Raw genomic sequence first — 27,348 nt, forward strand, 5'->3', positions numbered from 1 at the left:
ATCATTCAAAACCGATTAAAAAATACAACGCCGTAACCGTCTTTGATATAACTAAACTACGTCAAGTAGCTGTATTCATGTTCCAATCCTGCCACAATTTATTGCCAAATTCAATCTCCGATTTGTTTGCTCCTCGTAGTCATTGTTACATACACCAGAGATAGTTCTGATTACACCATCCCTTTCTGTAGACTCGCAATAGCTTTTATTCTGTTTAACTGTATTGTTCTTTTCCAGTCCTGGGCATGTTTTCATTGTCTCTGTAAATGGGATTCACATCACACAAGCTTTTAGTAGCTTCCTAGTGTAATCCCATCAACCATTTATCATGTGTTAAGTCTCTTATGTGAACACATCACTGTAAATTCTTTGAACATAGTTGGTTGAAATAAAGTTGAATTGAAACACAGCCAACCTTTCAGGAATCGTCCATTCGGCAATGGTCTTGATTTAGAAGCCGTCGCGACTGAGAAATGGTCGTGATTCAGAAGACGTCCATTCAGAGAACGTTCACTCAGAGATGGTTACTCCTGAGATCGTCACCTCAGAGATGGTGGTTCCAGATATCGTCCATTTGAGTGACAGCCTATAGCTTGCATATTTCTATCATGGACTGGGCGAGAACTTTTCTATCACAACAGTCGAATTGTGTCGAACGCTTTACATCGTGATTGGGCGGGGCTTCAAACTAAACGGCGATTTCTAAGTGGACGGCTGCTTGTATTTGAACAACGATCTCTGAGTGAACGGTCTCTGAGTGACTGACCATCTCTGACTGAGTGCACGGCGCCTCACGTTGGCACTTTCCGCGGTCCATAGGTAAAACAAATAAGAAGATGACGTCTATTCTTTTTGTACTTTAGAGAAATACACAGAGGTATACTAAAATTGCAACTCTGTGGTTGCGAAGAATGCATGGACATACGTACATACTCTCTTGACCACATGTAGGCTCAGGCTACATATACCACACATATATAAATACTAGACACAGTATGTTACATATCTTCCTAATGGAACATTCCTACCGTAGCGAAGATCGTCGTTGTCCCGCATGCACGTTTTTAGTTTCTGTCATGGATGCTAACGAACCGTAGACTGCCCTGATAATGCTCGCGACCCTAAGACGGATTGAATGTTGCTCACTTGGTCGTCGCGTTAAAATTCTCTGTAAAAATCAGCCGAACAGAGCACCGGGTGCGTGTAAATTGTTTCCTGGTGCCTGCTTTATCTTCGTTACTGCATCAACAGTTTACACAATGGTAGGTAAGCTAGTTTGTAGTGCTAATTACAATAGTCGGGATCGGTTCAGCGATGACTAAAACAGCCCTAATGAATTTCAGTGGATCAATGCTCTTTTACATCTACATAGTACATCCACATCGGTACTCTGCGATGCTGATGGTGTCCATCTCGCAAAGAATGATAAGTGACATCACCAAGTCATGTGTTGCATATGAAATCTCTGCTAAGTACCTACTGTAGATGTTTTCACTTAGTCAGCAGACGTTATTGAAATCAATTCTGGAAGCAAAGAGTTCCAATCTCTTCGAGAAACGTTTCAGTATTTAATTTGGCAATGTCCAGATTCAACATTATATATGGAATGTTTTACTTTGAACAATACTTAATGAATAATGAAAACTTACTAAGGCTTACTTGACAACAGACAAATGTTTAAAAGCAAATAAGCCCTATGTTATAACACTAACAGCACATCCACAAATTAGCCTAGCCAATGACACAGGCCTAATTATCAGTTTCACATTAATTAGTGGGCTAATGGCCTATTAACCCGGTAGCCAATGGAATGAGCGAAACACCTTCATGTAATTCACACAGCAACCAGAAAATAAGTACAGTGGTAGTGCCCTTAGTATTCACCTGGCTATGGGACGAATGCCTTTATACATTTAGCATCCAGAATCCAGATGAGTAAGGACTATAATTCATACTTTTCCCTTGGCTGCTGATGGAATAACAAAAGCACATATCATTAACCTCAAAGCTGGGCCATTAAGGAGTGCTAGCCTTCCTTTCTATCCCTTAGGCTGCTGAGCAAAAAGCATGACTTGTTTCCTCATTTATCAGACAGCTGGACAAAGATGAACTTCCATTTTGAAAGGAGCATGTACTGCATCTTGAGATATGCAAATTCTGTGTTTAAAATTGCCAGTTTACCTGTTATTGTTAACTGTGCATTCATAATTTGGGATTTTTTAGGGAGGTGGTAGGTCTTTAAAGGTAGCATCTTAAAATTACAAAAGTTGATTCTCATCACCATGCATTTTATTTCCCATGTACAAACAAGTTTGTTGTAGGACAGAAAATTGTTAAAGTTGTTGGAAAAGCGTACTGTACCAGTCAATGTTATTCACTCTGGTTAAATATGGATTGAGAATACTGTTGTGTATGTAGAAATAGTGTACCCTGCATCTCTATTGGGGTAAACATTGCTAGTCATCCCCATGTTGGACGAATAGCCTTGATGTAAATGTTGTGCATATATAAGCATTTTAGTTAATATTTTGCTTTGAGACCCAGGATTACCTGATTATGAGTCGTGTTTTTAATTTGGCTCCTAGTGAAATCCTGAACACAGAGCTGAAGAGGTTTTGTGATATTTAGCTTAAAGAAATTAACAATATTTGAATAGAATGTAGTTCTGGTACTGCCAAAAAGATTGGTTGAATATGAATATCACTGCATCACTTAGTTTGGGAAACCCACAGTACAGGTTCCACATTTATGCTCAAACCATAGGTGTGCACAAGAATCCCATTACAGGCTAAGATACTCTTTCTGAGTACAGTCTATGCACTTGACAGTCACTCTGTTCAACAGAGCTGAAATTAAAGGTACAGTAATGCTAATCCTTTATGCACACTGTTCAGTACTTATCATACACAGACCTAGTCCATAGTGTTATGATATGACATTTTACCTTATTCAACTCGTTCAAATTTATCTAATTCAATGGTCAGGGTTCAATGTTTAATAAAACCATGTACTACATTTGAGATATGGTTAATTGTCAATATATCTTATTGACAAATGATCATTAGTACTGTAAACAATTCAATTTGCACCACCTACTGAATCATATGATACCATTTAGCAAATTCTTCTTGGCAACTACTGAAGAGACAATACATTAATCATCCATTGAGATACTGGACTACCAAACATGTATTTTACTTTAACTATAGAATTTGTAAACACACGATACAGATGGCTCTGATGCTTGAAATAGATTTGCATTGTCACACAGGTCATTTAAACAGGTCAAGCTTGGTAAATCTATGACCCAGGCCAATCATATTTAATGTCATTCCATTGAGGTACTCTTTTTATCACCTCAAAATTGTCTGACAGACCATTGAGAGAGTTAGAACATACATATGTGATGACCTGCTAAAAAAGATAAGTATGTTATTACCCCAGTATTAAAGTAAACAATAGTGCAGAAAAACACATATCAATTAACTGAAAGTAAGTCAGCAGGCTTACTAACTCCACCCAAGGATTTTTTGCTCTCGCCCTTATTATTGACTCCTGAATAAACTCTGCAGTAAATTTACATCAAGGATCGTCATACTCGACAATAGGTATTAGTTATAAGGTGGAGTCTCTAATGCTACATGGCTTCCCTCTCCATAGGGGATGTTTTCTATCAAATGAATGTTCTCTGTGCTGCTTTTGAAAATTCGGAAACCAGTCTTCCTATAACAAGTAAACTTTGATTTAAATTTTTTGGGGACTGTGTGAGTGTGATTTATGAATTCATGGGAAACATGCATACACCTGTGTGTGTTGACTTGTTATGATTGTTTAGCTTTTAAATACGATACAGAGAGGAAGCTTGCAACAATTTAATACCTAAGTACCAGAACTCTATTGGTTTTATTGGAAGGCAACGGTCATTTAAGGCTGCCAGAGGTTGAAATGTGAAATCCTTGAAAGCAATTCCTCAAGAAGGGAACCTCAAACAGATCTAATAATTTGAATACATACATGTAGATTTATCATATTAGTACAGTCCTTTATGTGTCCAGTGGGTGCAAAGAACAGTACTAGTATGTTTGAATAAAAATAAACATGTCATATGAAGTCAGCAGATATGGTAATGAGAACATTTCAAAAGCAATAATATACTGTTACATAGTTTGGGGTAATAACTTAAGCAAACAGCCTGTACTTATTCCATGCTTCTCTTTATTTCCTCCTTCAATCACCTCAAAGACACCACTGCTTCCTTTACATGTCAGAAACATCGAGCCTTCATTTCCAACCTCCACTAGATTTCTGTAACATCACTGTAACTTCACAGTAACATCACTGTAACATCACTATAACATCACTGTAACATCACTATAACATCACTGTAACATCACTGTAACATCAAAAATCTTTTGGCTTCTTCCAAAAACGATCACATAACATTGTCCTCTACATGTACAGTACTGAACAAGTCTCTGCATTCCCTTGTCTCTCCTAAAACACCCTAAGCTTCTCCCTTTCCTTTCTCCCTTAATGCATCAGCTCCTCTCCTGACAAACACCACAGCCCAACTGCCTTAAACCCAAACTACCTTCTTCTCATCATCTCTAGCTTTTCTTTAGTCCTCTTTACAAGTGTTGCACGCTTTTTTTTAAGCTTAGCTTTTTAATCCCCTTAAGAATGTCCTATTGATAGCTTATATGCAGCTAATGTAACTTAGCTCAGCTTACTGCTCCCTACTTGCAGACTTCACAACATAGGCCAAGAACCTAATTATGTAACTTACAGAAACTGTTTACTGTAGGTCCATTGTTGATTAACAATATAATGTGTATGAACTGTATCAATTTTGGTTGAGGCCTTTTGACATATTAAAATGGTGTAAATTTGAACTTATTATGTATTGCAAACGTAACTTGAAGAAGCCATACATGTAAAATTACACTTTCATAATTTACCACTTTTCGATGAGGTCAGGTTTGAAAACCTTGGAAACTTTAATTGTGATATCTTAAACAGCCTTAAGAAAATGAAATGGAATGATCATAAGTTCTAGTATGTTGCTTTTATGTACAAAGTTTAAGATTACACTTGTTTCTAACAGAGATCAAAGCATGAAGTTCTTAGGTAAACAGGGTCATGAAAGCAAATTAAAATGTGAATGTACTGGACATTGTTGAGTTGTGAGGGGAAGATTATTAACTGGTGACCACCAGGAAGGGTGGTCAATCTTTGAAGGACATCATTGGTAATGCATGATTGCAGCATGATTGCAGCATGATTGCAGCATGATTGCAGCATGATTGCAGCATGATTGCAGCATGATTGCAGCATGATTGCAGCATGATTTATAGTTACTGTAGTTAAGGGTACAAAGTACCACTTACTGTACTTCTCCTCTCTTTCCATTTGAGCAGGATTGTTTCTCAAAACCTAAGTCTATACACTGTTGGTAAGGATTACTGGTTAATGATTGAACTAATTGATACCTTTGATAAGGTGAGTTGAGATAACACCACAGTGTACATACGTTGGTGATCCTTGGACCTTGGTATGGTTTATACAGTACAGTGTGTAATTCAAGCCAGGTTTGGGTTAAAGCATAATCACCAAGTGTGTGGGTGAATAGCTTGACAGGCCTCTGGAAAATCTGCAACATGGTGAGAAATGTTATGTACAGTATTTACTAGTAACAATGGATTGCTTCTATTCTTAGCACTACTGTATGTTATGTTACTAGTAACAACATATATAGTATGGATTGTCTCTATTCTTAGCACTACTGATCCAAGACTTGGTTGATATGTTAAGACATTGGGTGGTATCCTAAGACTTGGAAAGATGCTTGTTTAGGGGATGCACATGTTTAGTATGGCACGCTAATTGACTTACTGTAGGATGTAGTGTGCTAGGACTTGGGGGCTTCTATTAAAATTATGAGGTTGCAGCACTGTGTATGAGTGGCACACATGGATAATTTTTATGTTTTGTGGGACACTTAACTATCTTAGTACATAATTAGTGTAGTTATTGATAATTTCATCAATCTTGCTTTTTTCTACCTGTAGGCTTCTTCATCTGATAAGTGGAAGAAAGCAGAGAGTATTTACGAATTTGAAGTGAATGATATTGATGGTGCACCAGTGTCGCTGGAGAAATACAAGTAAATATTAATACTTCAAATATTTCCCTTTGTTATTCTTCAATTTTATCTGCCTGCTTAAAGGGATATATATTTCAGTGGATAATGATGACTGCTTCAAAACAATGCTGGGAATTCTGCATGGTTACTGTTAGGTCAAAACCACATCCTCATAGCATTTTATTTGGCATAGATGCAAATTGGTTAATTCCTTGCCTGAGGCGTATTGAATGCTTGCAATGGTGGTGTCGTGTGTGTTTCTGTGTGACTTTGCTGAAGTGTGTGTGTTTTTTACACCAGTAGATGAACTATATGTACCTCATTGATGACCCTATTCAAATTGATGGAGGGAAAAGGTCATTTGAGTTCAATAGAGGCCAAAGTCTAAACACTTTCTATGCTCCATAGCTCACAAATTTAAGCTTGGATGAAGTTCGTACGGTATGTAGGTCCCCCTTGGAAAGTAACAATGCCCTATTTAATTGGTAGAGGTCAAATGTCATTTGAGGGCAGAAAAAATATAAATGCTGAAAAACCTTGTAAACCTGATCGCTGTAAAACTAATGCAGGCCTGGAAGAATCCACCTTACTGAAAATAAGAACTCTCTAGTTTTTCCTTTGGAGGTCAAAGATCTTGCTAGTTCAACTGAGAATTCATTCCAGCTTGCCCAACAGAAAAGTCAGCCCAGAAATGTGCACATGTTGAATTTTGGGTCCTCTAAGGGCTAGTGTAGAGACTATAGACTAGTGGAGATTATAGGCTAGTGTACAGTATAGACTAGTGTAGAACATGGACTAGTGTAGAGTACACTCTATTGTAGAGTATGGACTAGTGTACATAGAGTATAGGCTAGTGTAGAGTATATGCTAGTGTAGAGTATCGACCAGTGTAGAGTATAGGCTAGTGTAAAGTATAGACTAACTATAGATTATAGACACATGTAGAGTACGGTACACACTAGAATAGAATGTAGACCGTGACTTAGTGTAGAGACTAGGCTAGTGTAGGGTATAGGCTAGTGCAGAGTATGGGCTAGTGTAAAGTATAGACTAGTGTCGATTATATGACTAGTATAGAGCATATACTAGTGTAGAGTACATACTAGTGTAGATTACACACTAGTGTAGAGTACACACTAGTGTAGAACATAGACTTAGAGTAGAAAAAAAGGTTAGTGTTGGGTATATATGCTAGTGTAGAGTATACAGTATAGTGTAGATTATAGACTAGTGAAGAGTACGAACTAGTGTAGAGAATAGACTAGTGTAGAGAATAGACTAGTGTAGAGTTTAGGCTAGTGTAGAGTTTAGGCCAGTGTAGAGTATGCTAGTGTTAGGTTTAGACTAGTGTAGAGTATAGACCAGTATAGAGTACACACTAGTGTAGAGTATAGACTAGTGTATAGCATCTAGGCTAGTTCAGAGTATAGGCTGGTGTAGAGTATAGGCTAGTGTAGAGAGTAGGCTAGTGTAGAGAATGCAGAATAGTGTAGAGAGCATAGACTGGTGTAAAGAGTAAAGACTGTTTTTATCGTAGAGAGAATTTATAACTATCAGTTGTCAAATTTTCCTTTTACAGAGGATGTGTGTGTCTAGTGGTGAATGTGGCTTCCAAATGAGGGTTTACCGAAAATAACTATCACCAACTGGTGGAGTTATACAGAATATACATGGAAAAAGGTCTTCGTATTCTTGCCTTCCCATGTAACCAGTTTGGTAGTCAGGTAAGAAGCAATCTAAATCATTGTCCAGTAGTGATGGGAGTGAGACAAAACATTAAAATGGCCAATAGTTGTAGAAGTATGTCTACTCAATCCAGGTAATTACAAAGATTATAAGGGAATTAATCTTTGACCCCATATCAGTTAAATTACTCTGTATATTGGCACAGAAGGAATTCAAGAAAAATGCAACATAAAATATATATGTATGTTTGCTCACATTTGATACACATTCGGGTGAAATGTGGATGTGGGTATATCAACATTCCTTCATTTGTGATGGTGTTGGACCTGAATTAGCACCCATTACATTTTTCAAGAAGTATTTTAAGAAGTGAAATACCCTGTTTGTGGATATGCAGTCTAACATCACCTATCTAAAAGGTAATTATTCCTCAATGTTTAAGAGAACTTTTGCAAAATATTATTCTCCCCCAGTTTATGGATGATGTAGATCAAACTGGAGATAAAATGCATTGTGCTCATAGAAAAGGTGTATTCTGTATTGATGCTGTGCTTGTACTAATCCACAATATTGTTTCACAATTGAATAGTAAGAAAGGTACTTTTCATTGATTTTTCTAGTGCTTCAACACAGTATTGCCAGATCAATTATTAATAGATTTTGTCAATATTTATTTATGAGCCTTGGCATATTCGCTGGCTTGAGCAATGTCTACATGACTGGACGAGGGGGTTGCGGAAATTTCAAAACTAAAAGTTGGTTGCCATAGGGAGGTCCGCTAACTGCTATTCTCTTTGCAATATATACAGATGAAATCAAATCAAATGAATTTATTACCGTCAGTCATAACATATGCTGATGATACTGCATTTACCAGGGATCAACTATGTAAACTATCAACAGGCCTTAAATGATATAGTTTCTACGCACCATGAGAGGAATTACTCAATCTCAGGATATCAAAGGAAATGTGTTTTGCAAACATAGATATCAAACACGAAGGCCTGCTATCGTCAAACGTACAGATTGTGACTATACAGGGTCCTATGTTAAATGCACTGCAAAAACCAACTATTAAGGGTTATGTATAGATGACAGACTTACCTTGTCTCTTCACATATCAAATGTTATGTGCATCGTATATTATACTGTCTCTGGGTTAGCTAAGATTAGGATGCTAAGGAAAGTCCATTACTCCTGTATCTCATTTATGCAGTACCAGTCTGGTATCATTTTATTTTGCAAACAGATTAGGATAGAATTCTAAGGTTTTTAAAGTACACTTCAAATATTCTTCATCTAGATGATCAATATATGAATGAAACAGTGAATGCCTCTGCTAGAGTTGAGTTTATAAGAAATGGTCACATTAATGCTGATCAGCATCAGCCCTTGTATGCCTCTGTGTTAAAGGAGTCTTAACTTACAATCAGCCAGAGAGCTAACTAATCCTAACATAAACTGCAATTCCTTTGTGAACTTCATGAATTTTATTTTGCATGAACGAATATTGTAATTTAGTACTCCTTTCTATAATTATTTTTATTTTCATACTGGAATAATTAAATTGAAGTTAATTGAATCTGAATTATCAAATATCGTTCATTTCTGAACAATGGACCTGAATATATCAATAATTGTTCATTTCTGGATGGTGTGGGATCTGAATATATCAATAATTGTTCATTTCTGAATGGTGTGGGATCTGAATATATCAATAATTGTACATTTCTGAATGGTGTGGGATCTGAATATATCAACATTTCTGAATGGTGTTGGATCTGAATATATCAACATACATTCATTTCTAAATGGTGTTAGATTTGAATATATCCACATTTCTGAATGGTGTTGGACCTGAATATATCAATACTTTTTCAGTTTTGAATGGTGTTGGACCTGAATATATCAAAAATCGTTCATTTCTTAACGATGGACCTGAATATATCAACATTTCTGAATGGTGTTGGACCTGAATATATCAATACTCTTTCAGTTTTGAATGGTGTTGGATCTGAATATATCAACAATCATTCATTTCTGAATGGTGTTGGATTTGAATATATCAACATTTCTGAACGGTATAGGACCTGAATATATCAATAATTTTTCAGTTTTGAATGGTGTTGGATCTGAATATATCAACATACATTCATTTCTGAATGGTGTTGGACCTGAATATATCAATACTTTTTCAGTTCTGAATGGTGTTGGACCTGAATATATCAATAATTTTTCATTTCTGAATAGTGTTGGACCTGAATATATCAATAATGTTTTTGCATTGGTTTGTTATCCTAAGCATCTAAACTCTTTCTCTCTTTTTCAGGAACCTGGGAGTAATTCTGACATTAAGAATCATGTTGTCAGCAAGTATGGAGTCAATTTTGATTTGTTTGCTAAAATTGAAGTTAATGGAAATAATGCTGACCCTCTTTACAAATTTCTGCAGAACAAACAGAAAGGAACACTAATAAAGTGAGTTCATGACTAGTATCTTATGAGCTTGTCAAAACAAGTCTTGAACAAGAATTGGTCTACCATGAAATACATTATGTCAATGAGAATAATGTGAGAGGTGTGGAATAGCCCACATCATTCTGATTGAAATGTGGCCCACCATGGACCATATTATGTCAATGAGTATAATGTGAGAGGTGTGGAATAGCCCACATCATTCTGATTGAAATGTGGCCCACCATGGACCATATTATGTCAATGAGAATAATGTGAGAGGTATGGAGTAGCCCACATCATTCTGATTGAAATGTGACCCACCATGGACCATATTATGTCAATAAGTATAATGTGAGAGGTGTGGAATAGCCCACATCATTCTGATTGAAATGTGACCCACCATGGACCATATTATGTCAATAAGTATAATGTGAGAGGTGTGGAATAGCCCACATCATTCTGATTGAAATGTGACCCACCATGGACCATATTATGTCAATAAGTATAATGTGAGAGGTGTGGAATAGCCCACATCATTCTGATTGAAATGTGGCCCACCATGGACCATATTATGTCAATGAGAATAATGTGAGAGGTATGGAGTAGCCCACATCATTCTGATTGAAATGTGACCCACCATGGACCATATTATGTCAATAAGTATAATGTGAGAGGTGTGGAATAGCCCACATCATTCTGATTGAAATGTGACCCACCATGGACCATATCATGTCAATAAGTATAATGTGAGAGGTGTGGAATAGCCCACATCATTCTGATTGAAATGTGACCCACCATGGACCATATTATGTCAATAAGTATAATGTGAGAGGTGTGGAATAGCCCACATCATTCTGATTGAAATGTGACCCACCATGGACCATATTATGTCAATAAGTATAATGTGAGAGGTGTGGAATAGCCCACATCATTCTGATTGAAATGTGACCCACCATGGACCATATTATGTCAATGAGAATAATGTGAGAGGTATGGAGTAGCCCACATCATTCTGATTGAAATGTGACCCACCATGGACCATATTATGTCAATAAGTATAATGTGAGAGGTGTGGAATAGCCCACATCATTCTGATTGAAATGTGACCCACCATGGACCATATTATGTCAATAAGTATAATGTGAGAGGTGTGGAATAGCCCACATCATTCTGATTGAAATGTGACCCACCATGGACCATATTATGTCAATAAGTATAATGTGAGAGGTGTGGAATAGCCCACATCATTCTGATTGAAATGTGGCCCACCATGGACCATATTATGTCAATGAGAATAATGTGAGAGGTATGGAGTAGCCCACATCATTCTGATTGAAATGTGACCCACCATGGACCATATTATGTCAATAAGTATAATGTGAGAGGTGTGGAATAGCCCACATCATTCTGATTGAAATGTGACCCACCATGGACCATATTATGTCAATAAGTATAATGTGAGAGGTGTGGAATAGCCCACATCATTCTGATTGAAATGTGACCCACCATGGACCATATTATGTCAATAAGTATAATGTGAGAGGTGTGGAATAGCCCACATCATTCTGATTGAAATGTGGCCCACCATGGACCATATTATGTCAATGAGAATAATGTGAGAGGTGTGGAATAGCCCACATCATTCTGATTGAAATGTGACCCACCATGGACCATATTATGTCAATAAGTTTAATGTGAGAGGTGTGGAATAGCCCACATCATTCTGATTGAAATGTGGCCCACCATGGACCATATTATGTCAATAAGTATAATGTGAGAGGTGTGGAATAGCCCACATCATTCTGATTGAAATGTGGCCCACCATGGACCATATTATGTCAATGAGTATAATGTGAGAGGTGTGGAATAGCCCACATCATTCTGATTGAAATGTGGCCCACCATGGACCATATTATGTCAATGAGAATAATGTGAGAGGTGTGGAATAGCCCACATCATTCTGGTTGAAATGTGGCCCACCATGGACCATATTATGTCAATAAGTATAATGTGAGAGGTGTGGAATAGCCCACATCATTCTGGTTGAAATGTGGCCCACCATGGACCATATTATGTCAATGAGAATAATGTGAGAGGTGTGGAATAGCCCACATCATTCTGGTTGAAATGTGGCCCACCATGGACCATATTATGTCAATAAGTATAATGTGAGAGGTGTGGAATAGCCCACATCATTCTGATTGAAATGTGGCCCACCATGGACCATATTATGTCAATGAGTATAATGTGAGAGGTGTGGAATAGCCCACATCATTCTGATTGAAATGTGGCCCACCATGGACCATATTATGTCAATGAGAATAATGTGAGAGGTGTGGAGTAGCCCACATCATTCTGATTGAAATGTGGCCCACCATGGACCATATTATGTCAATGAGAATAATGTGAGAGGTATGGAGTAGCCCGCACCATTCATTATTTGAAGCCATGTCAAAATTTTAAAAATTTGAAACTTACGTTACCTCAAGATGGGAAATTTGGATGCATCAGGTTTGGTTAGATAGATATGATGCATAGAGGGTACTAGCAGTGGACAAAATCTGATATTAGTCTGTCCTTAGAGAAATATCTGGTTCTTAGCTTTCAATATCCAAAGTTACATACAAATCAATAAGCCAAAGTTAGGCCCTTACACTTGAACCCTTAGGAACAATGTATCCTTACAACATGATAAAATTGATAATACTATTGTATGTTTTTTCCTTTCTCAAGAATTAAGGTAACCCTCTGACTGCCTTTGAAATTCTTTCACATTGCTTTTGTAACACACTTGCTTCTAAACCCCTAACATAGTCCACTAAGTTAAAAGTAGACTACAATAATCTCAGCACTCTTACCTGTTGGTTATATATAAATTAAACCCTAATATTGGCCTTTGGTAGAGGTCAAAGTTTAGATAACCTTGTAAATCTGAATTGAGTCTTTAAGTATTTGACTGATTACAGTCTACAAACTGAAACTGGTTAACAAAGTTCAAACAGCATATTGATTTGTTTTAAATATGAATAGTAACTTATTCAGAATGTAATCTAATATCTAGGTTTATATGCTGCTTCATGGTTTCAAAAATAATTGTTATGTTTTGTAATGGTTTTGTATGTTTATAGGTTTATGGGTTATACAGTAGTTCATGTTTTCGTAAAGAAGTTTGGAATGTAAGGATTAAAGCATTGAACTGTCAAAACTAATTAATTTAAGTGACCTTCATTAACCACTTTTCCTGTCTTCCTTTGCAGCCGAATCAAGTGGAACTTTACCAAGGTATGTTTAATAGATTTAGCATTTCCACTAAATACTAGTTGTCTTATTAATAGGTACTTTTTAATTCCTTGCCGATGGCCAAAGAATCTATGTGATGGTGATGGCTATGTATATGTGAGGGTGGGGATGGGTGTGCATATGTGACTCCCTAGCTTACATGATGGTGATGGCTATGTATATGTGAGGGTGGGGATGGATGTGCATATGTGACTCCCTAGCTAACATGATGGTGATGGCTATGTATATGTGAGGGTGGGGATGGATGTGCATATGTGACTCCCTAGCTAACATGATGGTGATGGCTATGTATATGTGAGGGTGGGGATGGGTGTGCATATGTGACTCCCTAGCTTACATGATGGTGATGGCTATGTATATGTGAGGGTGGGGATGGATGTGCATATGTGACTCCCTAGCTAACATGATGGTGATGGCTATGTATATGTGAGGGTGGGGATGGATGTGCATATGTGACTCCCTAGCTAACATGATGGTGATGGCTATATATATGTGAGGGTGGGGATGGATGTGCATATGTGACTCCCTAGCTTACATGATGGTGATGGCTATGTATATGTGAGGGTGGGGATGGGTGTGCATATGTGACTCCCTAGCTAACATGATGGTGATGGCTATGTATATGTGAGGGTGGGGATGGGTGTGCATATGTGACTCCCTAGCTTACATGATGGTGATGGCTATGTATATGTGAGGGTGGGGATGGGGATGGGTGTGCATATGTGACTCCCTAGCTTACATGATGGTGATGGCTATGTATATGTGAGGGTGGGGATGGGTGTGCATATGTGACTCCCTAGCTTACATGATGGTGATGACTATATATATGTGAGGGTGGGGATGGGTGTGCATATGTGACTCCCTAGCTTACATGATGGTGATGGCTATGTACATGTGAGGGTGGGGATGGATGTGCATATGTGACTCCCTAGCTAACATGATGGTGATGGCTATGTATATGTGAGGGTGGGGATGGGTGTGCATATGTGACTCCCTAGCTTACATGATGGTGATGGCTATGTACATGTGAGGGTGGGGATGGGTGTGCATATGCGACTCCCTAGCTTACATGATGGTGATGGCTATGTATATGTGAGGGTGGGGATGGGTGTGCATATGCGACTCCCTAGCTTACATGATGGTGATGGCTATGTATATGTGAGGGTGGGGATGGGTGTGCATATGTGACTCCCTAGCTTACATGATGGTGATGGCTATGTATATGTGAGGGTGGGGATGGGTGTGCATATGTGACTCCCTAGCTTACATGATGGTGATGGCTACGTATATGTGAGGGTGGGGATGGGTGCATATGTGACTCCCTAGCTTACATGATGGTGATGGCTATGTATATGTGAGGGTGGGGATGGGTGTGCATATGTGACTCCCTAGCTTACATGATGGTGATGGCTATGTATATGTGATGGTGGGGATGGGTGTGCATATGTGACTCCCTAGCTAACATGATGGTGATGGCTATGTATATGTGAGGGTGGGGATGGATGTGCATATGTGACTCCCTAGCTAACATGATGGTGATGGCTATGTATATGTGAGGGTGGGGATGGGTGTGCATATGTGACTACCTAGCTTACATGATGGTGATGGCTATGTATATGTGAGGGTGGGGATGGATGTGCATATGTGACTCCCTAGCTTACATGATGGTGATGGCTATGTATATGTGAGGGTGGGGATGGGTGTGCATATGTGACTCCCTAGCTTACATGATGGTGATGGCTATGTATATGTGAGGGTGGGGATGGGTGTGCATATGTGACTCCCTAGCTTACATGATGGTGATGGCTATGTATATGTGAGGGTGGGGATGGGTGTGCATATGTGACTCCCTAGCTTACATGATGGTGATGGCTATGTATATGTGAGGGTGGGGATGGATGTGCATATGTGACTCCCTAGCTTACATGATGGCGATGGCTATGTATTTGTGAGGGTGGGGATGGGTGTGCATATGTGACTCCCTAGCTAACATGATGGTGATGGCTATGTATATGTGAGGGTGGGGATGGATGTGCATATGTGACTCCCTAGCTTACATGATGGTGATGGCTATGTACATGTGAGGGTGGGGATGGGTGTGCATATGTGACTCCCTAGCTTACATGATGGTGATGGCTATGTACATGTGAGGGTGGGCATGGGTGTGCATATGTGACTCCCTAGCTTACATGATGGTGATGGCTATGTATATGTGAGGGTGGGGATGAGTGTGCATATGTGACTCCCTAGCTTACATGATGGTGATGGCTATGTATATGTGAGGGTGGGGATGGATGTGCATATGTGACTCCCTAGCTAACATGATGGTGATGGCTATGTATATGTGAGGGTGGGGATGGATGTGCATATGTGACTCCCTAGCTTACATGATGGTGATGGCTATGTATATGTGAGGGTGGGGATGGATGTGCATATGTGACTCCCTAGCTAACATGATGGTGATGGCTATGTATATGTGAGGGTGGGGATGGGTGTGCATATGTGACTCCCTAGCTTACATGATGGTGATGGCTATGTACATGTGAGGGTGGGGATGGGTGTGCATATGTGACTCCCTAGCTTACATGATGGTGATGGCTATGTATATGTGAGGGTGGGGATGGGTGTGCATATGTGACTCCCTAGCTTACATGATGGTGATGGCTATGTATATGTGAGGGTGGGGATGGGTGTGCATATGCGACTCCCTAGCTTAAAGAGGCCATAACATGAAAAATCCAACTACTCGAGAGTAACTTCCTCTGAATCTATGAGAAAATCTATGTTCAAAACTATTCTCATCACCTTTAAAACCTCAAGGACTAATTAAAAATTAACGTTTTAATATTCGCATCTGAAAACAGGACTCTGAAAATGTGATTTCAAACTAACACAACGATGATGTCATATTAGGAACACAAGTGCCAAGCCCAGGCATGTACCGGATGCGCGACGATCATACCGTCACACATACACGCATAATTTCCACTGAGAGAACAACCATTGTATTATGCTATATCGTTAGAAATTTCAAGTTCTTTTACAACATATTGTAAAATATCTGAGAGAAATGTCGGTCCATTGTGTTGTCAGGGGCTGTTGTAATGACATAACCCATCCAATTAGCATTCATCAATGGCCGAAAGGACGATAAGAAAAAAGGCGATTATGACCAAGTTAGTGCAAAACACCAGGGCTGATTTCACTGGGCCTAGCCAGTATACAGCTCCGTATGTAGCGAAAACTTCACAGAAGCATACTACGATGCCTCCCTTTCTTATGAAATAAAACAAATGGGATTTAACATGTCGACATAAACGAGTCGTTCTTCTGTCAAGTAACCCACATTAAAAACTCCGAAGACCAGATCAGGGAACAGGAAATCTCCAATGGGACAAGTGGCGATCCTTTGGAGTGAGCGTGGCGAGCACTAGTACTAGTAGTACTAGTGTTAGCGTTACTACACTGAGGTCGCAATAGACGAAGAGTTTTTGCTGTATCATTCATTGCCCTATTGTGTAGTAATAAGCTATATGAGGTTAGCTTCAGAAGGGATGGGTTACATCTTCTTGTGAAAAACCTCAGTGCCCCAATTTATTTCTGGAATATGCTGGGTCAGTTAGTTATGGCAGTAATATTTCTTGTATTCCAAGAAAACCATTTTTGTTGGGGTGATGGGATGGGTCAAAATAAGGGCGTTGTGGTCAAGTTGTTAAGGCAGTGGACTTGTGATCTAAGGATTACAGGTTCGAGCCCTGGCCAGATCATTGCGTTGTGTCCTTGGGCAAGGCGGTTTATCTCCATTGCCTCTCTTCACCCAGGTGTATAAATGGGGACCTGCGAGGTAACTTGTACATATAGTTGCGTGCGCCGGTTTGTGGCTGCATCCTATGGGAAGTCCCCCGGGGGACACGTGGTTTTGGTGCCACAGGAGAGATTGATTGAATTGTGCACACTTTGGTGTGTCGGTGTGACAAGTTACCAATGACCAGGGTTAAGTTGTAAAAGTCGTGTGAAAGGGCCTTGGCCCTGTACAAGACTAAACCTAAAATAATAATAAAAAGATTATATTTCAAAGGGTGTTTAAATCTCACAGCTGTTTATTTTAAACAGTCACAGAGACAAAAATTCGCACAATGTAATGCAAATCTTAAATCATTGAACAAAGTTGATTCAATATCAGTTCTAAACAGTCATTCTGGACAATCCGAACAAGCCTGTGACTAAACCAACATTAACAACAATCATTGTATTATATGACATAAAAATAAAACTGTACTTTCCATAGACATTATCATTCTTAAATTACACTAATGTAACTTGTGACATCAAAGGAGGTTTAAGGATAAACAACTTACCTGAAATTTTTTGCTTTAAGCCTACAAAACAGATAAATGTCCATCGCTATCAATCGTTGTTATGACAAATTAGAATAATCCAGAAGCAAATAGAATAAAGGGTAATTTAAACCAAGAAACACTGCACGACGCAACTCACATGCAACAATATTACTCACACATGACGACGACATGTACAACACTGACACGCAACGTGAAACACAGCATCACACGCATTAAAACAATTGAAGACCATTAACAGGGTGTACTGCTGAGTTTCTGAAGAAAGACTGCAAAACAAACCAACTGCTGAAGAAACAAAGTCTAATCATTCAAGAGTTCTGCTGCCTCCATTGATCTTTATGATGACTTTCTGTCAAATATCATTGGACAAATGTATATTTTGGCTTCCAGATTAAAGGTACGAAGCAAACATGTCTGGGAGGTAAATGCTCCTAAAAAGGTCAATCCCTGTTTACTTATGCACATATTACATGACATCACGTTCACGTCAATACATATGGCCAAATGCTTCAAAACGTGCCTTTTCTTTCATTGTTGATGTTGGGTCTGGAAAATGACAATTTCATTCTTATTTAAAAGTCTTGAATTTCAATATATCAACACTGAGGAACCCTGACGGATTGATAATCCTACACAATCGTAGAATAGGAAAGGTGTCTCTGGAGGAATTTCTGAACCAAGGTTCCCTGAGTTTTCTCCTGGCAACTTGAATCCAGTGTACTGACCATTGGCTGGAAGCTCACTTCTGATCCTTTGGACTGCACATGATGGAAGCTCAACCCTGACGTGTCTTTCTAGGAACCCCCAGTACCATTGAACCTGTTGACCGTAGGCTATGTATCTGTAATGCCTGAAAAAAAATATTTATGAAAGTTCAAATGTATTAATGTTGGTCCAAGATGTCCACAATAACAAGCAGTGATACGATGTACAGTTATGGTTACATTTGTTGTTACGCCTTCCATGTTTCATGAAACGTTCTTTAGTTTCAGACAATTGATCTGCAAAACTCCAGGCCTAAGTACTAGCCTAATAATGAGTATAAAATGGCACATATGCCTACCTAACGTGGCTGCATAATGCAGTTTACATTCCAAGCCAATCTTTCAGTATTCAACCAACCCTACTAGTAGTAGTACTACGCAGCATACTGTACATGTATGATGTACTCTCATTAGTAGCACCAGGGTAGTACAATACATAGCCGACACACTGTACATATTGGTTATAACGATTGTATGGTTGTACGTCACCGTAACACAACACACAATATGGTTTAGGCAGTTCCGCGAATTCCAACGACATGCACAGAATGGATTGGATTTTTTAAATATTTTTCTTCGTTACAAACTTCCTACCACGTTTTCTGTTCCTTGCAATAGTTCCGAACGGTTTTCTTCTTCGATATGTTGTGGAGTTTCAATTTTGGCTCGTTTAAAGGCTCGACCTGATACGGTTCTATGCCTAACAGTAACACCTCAGGTCCACCCTCAACGTTCGGTTCAATATGGGCATGATCATCGCCTTCACTCTCTGCTTCGATTATGAGAAAGGGCTTCCTAATTCTAGCCCAATTTCACTGCCTGGTGAAGAACCACTATCACTTTGAACTTCGGTTGCCCCATTTGGTTCTAAATCTGCCATTCCACGGGAAATTTAGATTTTAATCTCGCGCTAACTTGTTAACAACTTTTTTTGTGTACCTATGTACACTTCTCGTAGTGTAAGTATGTGTATGTATGTCCGGGGAAACAGCGAGAGCAAATGGTGTTCCTAAAATGACGTCATGAGATTCGGAAAATTTTCATGCTTAGATGGATCCCAAAAAGATAGGACATTGAAATTTTCATGTCATGGCCACTTTAAGTGATGTTGATGTTAAGAAACCTGCGTGTAGAAGTCAATGATCACAATTGCCAGATGTTTTGTGGTGGTCCTGTATGACATTACAGGTTACATTGTACAATGAACTTTCCTATCAACTATGATGGATTTCAATATAATATTTTAGCATCATCATCATCCAGCTAGGAGTTTAAAGTGGTGATATTTCAGATTATCTGTATGGGCTGTTTCAAACTTTATCTTAAGATATCATGTGATCATACTTAGTGAGTTGGGTAACTGGAGTTTTGCATATTTGATCCTCTAATAAAAGCAGTATATTAATGTAGATTTAATATATATATTTTTTTCAAGTTCCTTGTTAATAAAGAAGGTGTTCCTGTCAAGAGATACAGTCCAACAACTGAACCAATGGTAAGATTTATATACTAAGAACACAATAAGAGACACATATGGACAGACAGTTATATCGGAAACATGAGCAATGAATAGAATGAAAATAGACTACAAAATGTAGAGAAGATGAAATAAAAGACTAATGAGAGGATTAAGGGCTGTGAGAGGTGTGACAATGGAAGTTAATTAGTAATGGGGGAGATTACTAATGTAGGTGATTAGTAATGTAGCTGATTAGTAATGGAGGTGAATAGTAACTGAGGTGATTAATAATGGAGGTATTTAATAATGGAGGTAATCAGTAATGGATGTTATTAGTAATGTAGATGATTAGTAATAGAGGTGATTAGTAATGTCGGTGATAAGTAATGTAGGTGATTAATAATGGAGGTGATTAATATGGGGTGATTAATAATGTAGGTGATTAGTAATGGAGGTAATCAGTAATGGATGTAATTACTAATGTAGGTGATTAGTAATAGAGGTGATTAGTAATGTAGGTGATTAGTAATGGAGGTAATCAGTAATTGATGTAATTAGCAATGTACGTAATTAGTAAAAGAGGTGATTAGTAATGTAGGTGATTAATAATGTAGGTGATTAGTAATGTAGGTGAATAGTTATGGAGGTGATTAGAAATGGAGGTGATTAGTAATGGAGGTATTTAGTAATGGAGGTGATTAGTAATGGAGGGAATCAGTAATGGATGTAATTAGCAATGGACGTAATTAGTAAAAGAGGTGATTAGTAATGTAGGTGATTAATAATGTAGGTGATTAGTAATGTAGGTGAATAGTTATGGAGGTGATTAGTAATGGAGGTATTTAGTAATGGAGGTGATTAATAATGTAGGTGATTAGTAATGTAGGTGAATAGTTATGGAGGTGATTAGTAATGGAGGTAATCAGTAATGGATGTAATTAGTAATGTAGGTGATTAGTAATGTAGGTGATTAGTAATGTAGGTGATTAGTAATGGAGGTAATCAGTAATGGATGTAATTAGTAATGTAGGTGATTAGTAATGGAGTTAATAAGTAATGTAGATAATATGCAATAGAGGTGATTAGTAATGTAGGTGATTAGTAATGGAGATGATTAGTAATGTAGGTGATTAGTAATGGAGGTGATTAATAATGTAGGTGATTAGTAATGGACGTAATTAGTAATAGAGGTGATTAGTAATGGAGGTAATTAGTAATGTAGGCGATTAGTGAGGGGGATGATTAATAATGGAGGTAATTCGTAATGGAGGTAATTACTAATGTAGGTGATTAGTAATGGAGGTAATCAGTAATGTAGGTGATTAGTAGTAGAGTTAATTAGTAATGGCGGAGATTAGTAATGTAGGTGATTAGCAATGGATGTAATTAGTAATGGAGGTGATTTAGTAATAGAGGTTATTGGTAATGTACTGATTAATGTGCAGAGGCAGCAACCGGTTAGTCCTAGCTAGCCATACTAGGCAAGTGGGGATTGTACTGATAAATGTGCAGAGGTAGCAACGGGTTAGTCCTAGCTAGCCATACTAGGCAATTGGTGATTGTACTGATAAATGTGCAGAGGTAGCAACGGGTTAGTCCTAGCTAGCCATACTAGGCAAGTGGGGATTGTACTGATAAATGTGCAGAGGTAGCAACGGGTTAGTCCTAGCTAGCCATACTAGGCAAGTGGGGATTGTACTGATAAATGTGCAGAGGTAGCAATGGGTTAGTCCTAGCTAGCCGTACTAGGCAAGTGGGGATTGTACTGATAAATGTGCAGAGGTAGCAATGGGTTAGTCCTAGCTAGCCATACTAGGCAAGTGGGGATTGTACTGATAAATGTGCAGAGGTAGCAACGGGTTAGTCCTAGCTAGCCATACTAGGCAAGTGGGGATTGTACTGATAAATGTGCAGAGGTAGCAACGGGTTAGTCCTAGCTAGCCATACTAGGCAAGTGGTCATTGTTCTGATTGATGTGCAGAGGTAGCAACGGGTTAGTCCTAGCTAGCCATACTAGGCAAGTGGGGATTGTACTGATAAATGTGCAGAGGTAGCAACGGGTTAGTCCTAGCTAGCCATACTAGGCAATTGGTGATTGTACTGATAAATGTGCAGAGGTAGCAATGGGTTAGTCCTAGCTAGCCATACTAGGCAAGTGGGGATTGTACTGATAAATGTGCAGAGGTAGCAACGGGTTAGTCCTAGCTAGCCATACTAGGCAAGTGGGGATTGTACTGATTAATGTGCAGAGGCAGCAACCGGTTAGTCCTAGCTAGCCATACTAGGCAAGTGGGGATTGTACTGATAAATGTGCAGAGGTAGCAATGGGTTAGTCCTAGCTAGCCATACTAGGCAAGTGGGGATTGTACTGATAAATGTGCAGAGGTAGCAATGGGTTAGTCCTAGCTAGCCATACTAGGCAAGTGGTCATTGTTCTGATTGATGTGTAGAGGTAGGAATGGGTTAGTCCTAGCTAGCCATACTAGGCAATTGGTGATTGTTCTGATTGATGTGCAGAGGTAGGAACCGGTAAGTCCTAGCTAACCATACTAGCGAAGTGGTGATTGTTCTGACCAATTTGCTATAAAGGTTAAAACACCACTTTTGTTTGTTCGAATTATTTATGAATTTAACTCAGCTTTCGCATTCTATCTCTTTCAGTCAATTGTGAAGGACATCGAAAAGTATCTCTAAAGGTAGAAAGAACACTTGAAGGAAGTTGAACTGTCAACATTCGTTCTGTTTATGGCTGGTTTTGATGCAGCAACATATGACGACTAACTTACAAACCAGATTTGATGGCTAGGTTGATCTGACCTCCACAGCAATTCAAAACCTGGATAAACTGAAGAAATGCTTACTATTCCTTCCTTCTATCATTTTTTTCATTCAAGTCACAGAATTAAGCACATATATGAGTGACTAATAAGAGAGAGGGATTGATGTGAACTGCTTGACTACTTATATAGTTTCCTTCCATATATTTTAATCACTTAATTATTTGAGTACCAAGACTAGTATCATACATATGGTTAGTACCAAGACTAGTATTACACCTATGGCTAGTACCAAGACTAGTATCACACCTATGGCTAATGCCGAGACTAGTATCGTTCCTATGGCTAGTACCAAACCCAATATCACACCTTTGGCTAGTACCAAGCCTAGTATGATACCTATGGCTAGTACCGAGACAAGTATCATTCCTATGGCTAGTACCAAGACTAGTATACCTATGGTTAATACCAAGACTAGTATCATACCTATGGTTAATACCAAGCCTAGTATCACACCTATGGTTAATACCAAGACTAGTATCACACCTAAGCCTAGTACCAAGACTAGTATCATTCCTATGGCTAGTACCGAGACTAGTATCACACCTTTGGCTAGTACCAAGATTAGTGTCATACCTATGGTTAATACCAAGACTAATATCATACCTATGGTTAGTACTGAGACTAGTATCACACCTATGGCTAGTACCAAGACTAGTATCACACCTATGGTTAGTACCAAGACTAGTATCATTCCTATGGCTAGTACCGAGATTAGTATCATACCTATGGTTAATACCAAGACTAGTATCATACCTATGGTTAATACCAAGACTAGTATCATTCCTATGGCTAGTACCAAGCCTAGTATGATACCTATGTTTAGTACCAAGACTAGCATCACACCTATGGCTAGTACCAAGCCTAGTATCATACCTATGGTTAATACCAAGACTAGTATCATTCCTATGGCTAGTACCAAGCCTAGTATCATACCTATGGTTAATACCAAGACTAGTATCATACCTATGGTTAGTACCGAGACTAGTATCACACCTATGGCTAGTACCTTGCCTAGTATGATACCTATGGCTAGTACAGAGACTAGTATCATTCCTATGGCTAGTACCGAGACTAGTATCACACCTTTGGCTAGTACCAAGACTAGTGTCATACCTATGGCTAGTCCAAAGCCTAGTATCATACCTATGGTTAATGCCAAGACTAGTATCATACCTATGGTTAATACCAAGACTAGTATCACACCTATGGCTAGTACCAAGCCTAGTATCATACCTATGGCTAATACCGAGACTAGCATCATACCTATGGCTAGTACCAAGACTAGTATCTTTCCTATGGCTAGTACCAAACCTAATATCACACCTTTGGCTAGTACCAAGACTAGTATCACACCTATGGTTAATACCAAGACTAGTGTCATACCTATGGCTAGTACTGAGACTAGCATCACACCTATGGCTAGTAAAAAGCCTAGTATCATACCTATGGCTAGTACCAAGACTAGTATCACACCTATGGTTAATGCCAAGACTAGTATCACACCTATGGCTAGTACCAAGACTAGTGTCATACCTATGGCTAGTACCGAGACTAGCATCATACCTATGGCTAGTACCAAGACTAGTATCTTTCCTATGGCTAGTACCAAACCTAATATCACACCTTTGGCTAGTACCAAGACTAGTATCACACCTATGGTTAATACCAAGACTAGTGTCATACCTATGGCTAGTACTGAGACTAGCATCACACCTATGGCTAGTACAAAGCCTAGTATCATACCTATGGCTAGTACCAAGACTAGTATCACACCTATGGTTAATGCCAAGACTAGTATCACACCTATGGCTAGTACCAAGACTAGTGTCATACCTATGGCTAGTACCGAGACTAGCATCACACCTATGGCTAGTACAAAGCCTAGTATCATACCTATGGCTAGTACCAAGACTAGTATCACACCTATGGTTAATGCCAAGACTAGTATCACACCTATGGCTAGTACCAAGACTAGTATCACACCTATGGCTAGTACCAAGACTAGTGTCATACCTATGGCTAGTACCAAGACTAGTATCACTCCTATGGTCAGTGCCAAGACTGGTATCGTAAATATGGTTATTGCCATCTTCATAGACTTTCAATTTGATTCATCTGTAATATGTTGTATTTGATAAATTGTATGACGGGAGTGTCTTACTGTGTAATCTCTATTTATATTATATTTGCCTCAAGAATTATCAGGTAACAGGCTAATAATCATTTGATATCAACTGGCATTGATAGTTGGTTGGTTGTACACTGGCTTTGTTAACAGTCTGTGGTTTCAGTCAACTGTTGCTTCACTGATTGTTAGCCATTAATATGTGGTGTCCATTGAATGGTATCAGAACTAGTGGTATCAGCCCACTGGTGACACATAAGAAAGGGATAGTCCTTTGTCATATTAATCATTGGCGAGAGTCACTTGCATTTAAAGATCTAAACAGTTAATAAATTCAATTTGTGCAATCACAGAGTTGTCAAGTTCTTTTATTGGTATTTTCCATTTGGTTTATTGGCCCACTCTCCTACATAGTTGCACCTGTGATACTTTGCCTAGGTCAGAACCCTATACCAGAAATTTAACCAAGTATTTCAAGATATTCTACACTCAAAAGATGTTAACTATCTGGAATGAACATTCAGGTCTTAATTGGTTGGTCAGCTTCTTCGTTTAGGCATATTGTCAATTTAAAGTGTTTCTTTACAACATGAAACTCGTTTACAAGAAGTTACATTAAAGCGGTACCAATGATGAAATGGCATAGATCTAATAAAATGTAAACACATCTTTTAAATTTAATGTCACTTTGTGAGGAGCTTAGATATAAAGGTCCTATTGGCCCATAGCCAACTTGTTCTATTTGATGGGGCAGAGGGTTTGAGGGCAGAATCTTTGCTTCAGGTGGGGCATTTACTTGGACCATTACTGAATCCATAAATTTGAAATTGGGGGAGCTTAATCAAAATTTGGGGGTCGGTTGCATTGCCCCAGAATGCCCTCCATGGCTACAGGCCCGTAGTCCTGCAACAGGTGGTCACTGCTAGCACTTTCCTTGCCACAGCCGCATGGAATTTTACTATACGATGCTCTTCTGCAGGTATTCTCCAGGCACTAAGTGGTATATTACTATCTTATACACCCCTGCAGGTATTCTCCAGGCACTAAGTGGTATATTACTATACTGTACACCACTGCAGGTATTCTCCAGGCACTAAGTGGTATATTACTATACTGTACACCATTGCAGGTTTATTCTCCAGGCACTACAGTAAGTGGCATATTACTATATTGTACAACACAGCAGGTATTCTCCATGCACTAAGTGGCATATTACTATATTGTACACCACTACAGGTATGCCCATGCACTTAATGGCATTTAAGAATGTTGTACCCCACTGCAGGTATTCTCCAGGCACTAAGTGGTATATTACTATACTGTACACCACTGCAGGTATTCTCCATGCACTTAGTGGTATATTACTATCTTATACACCCCTGCAGGTACTCTCCAGGCACTAAGTGGTATATTACTATATTGAACACCATTGCAGGTATATTCTCCAGGCACTACAGTAAGTGGCATATTACTATAATGTACAACACAGCAGGTATTCTCCAGGCACTGAGTGACATATTACTATATTGTACACCACTGCAGGTATTCTCCAGGCACTAAGTGGCATATTACTATATTGTACACCACTACAGGTATGCCCAGGTACTAAGTGGCATATTACTATATTGTACACCATTGCAGGTATTCTCCAGGCACTAAGTGGTATATTACTATACTGTACACCACTGCAGGTGTCCTCCATGCACTAAGTGGTATATTACTATCTTATACACCCCTGCAGGTACTCTCCAGGCACTAAGTAGTATATTACTATACTGTACACCACTGCAGGTATTCTCCATGCACTAAGTGGTATATTACTATCTTATACACCCCTGCAGGTATTCTCCAGGCACTAAGTGGTATATTACTATACTGTACACCACTGCAGGTATTCTCCAGGCACTAAGTGGCATATTACTATATTGTACACCACTACAGGTATGCCCAGGCACTTAATGGCATTTAAGAATGTTGTACCCCACTGCAGGTATTCTCCAGGCACTAAGTGGCATATTACTATATTGTACACCATTGCAGGTATTCTCCATGCACAATAAGGTGGCATATTACTATATTCAACACCACTGCAGGTACTCTCCAGGCACTAAGTGGCATTTTACTATGTTGTTCACCACTGCATGTATTCTACATGCACTAAAAAGTGGCATATTACTATGTTGAACACCACTGCAGGTATTCCCCAGGCACTTA

At 38.9% G+C, this 27,348-nt stretch overlaps 1 protein-coding gene across 3 annotated transcripts; it reads left to right on the top strand.

Annotated features, from left to right (window-relative positions):
• The first annotated feature begins 1,007 nt into the window (after nt 1–1,007).
• Nucleotides 1,008–25,484, top strand: LOC139957565 (glutathione peroxidase-like). Of its 3 annotated transcripts, none has more exons than XM_071955292.1 (7): nt 1,008–1,262; nt 6,069–6,163; nt 7,722–7,866; nt 10,158–10,306; nt 13,543–13,567; nt 20,146–20,205; nt 22,831–25,484. In XM_071955292.1, the coding sequence occupies exons 1-7, from the start codon at nt 1,110–1,112 to the stop codon at nt 22,861–22,863; spliced, it is 660 nt and encodes a 219-aa protein (XP_071811393.1). In that variant the 5' UTR covers nt 1,008–1,109; the 3' UTR covers nt 22,864–25,484. The 3 variants fall into 3 exon arrangements, with proteins under 3 accessions (XP_071811393.1, XP_071811394.1, XP_071811395.1); XM_071955293.1 differs by lacking the exon at nt 1,008–1,262 and adding an exon at nt 5,455–5,499; XM_071955294.1 differs by lacking the exon at nt 1,008–1,262 and adding an exon at nt 5,508–5,660.
• Nucleotides 25,485–27,348: the final 1,864 nt, after the last annotated feature.

Source organism: Apostichopus japonicus, chromosome 2, assembly GCF_037975245.1.
Source record: "Apostichopus japonicus isolate 1M-3 chromosome 2, ASM3797524v1, whole genome shotgun sequence".
In the NCBI taxonomy this organism is placed as follows: domain Eukaryota; kingdom Metazoa; phylum Echinodermata; class Holothuroidea; order Aspidochirotida; family Stichopodidae; genus Apostichopus; species Apostichopus japonicus.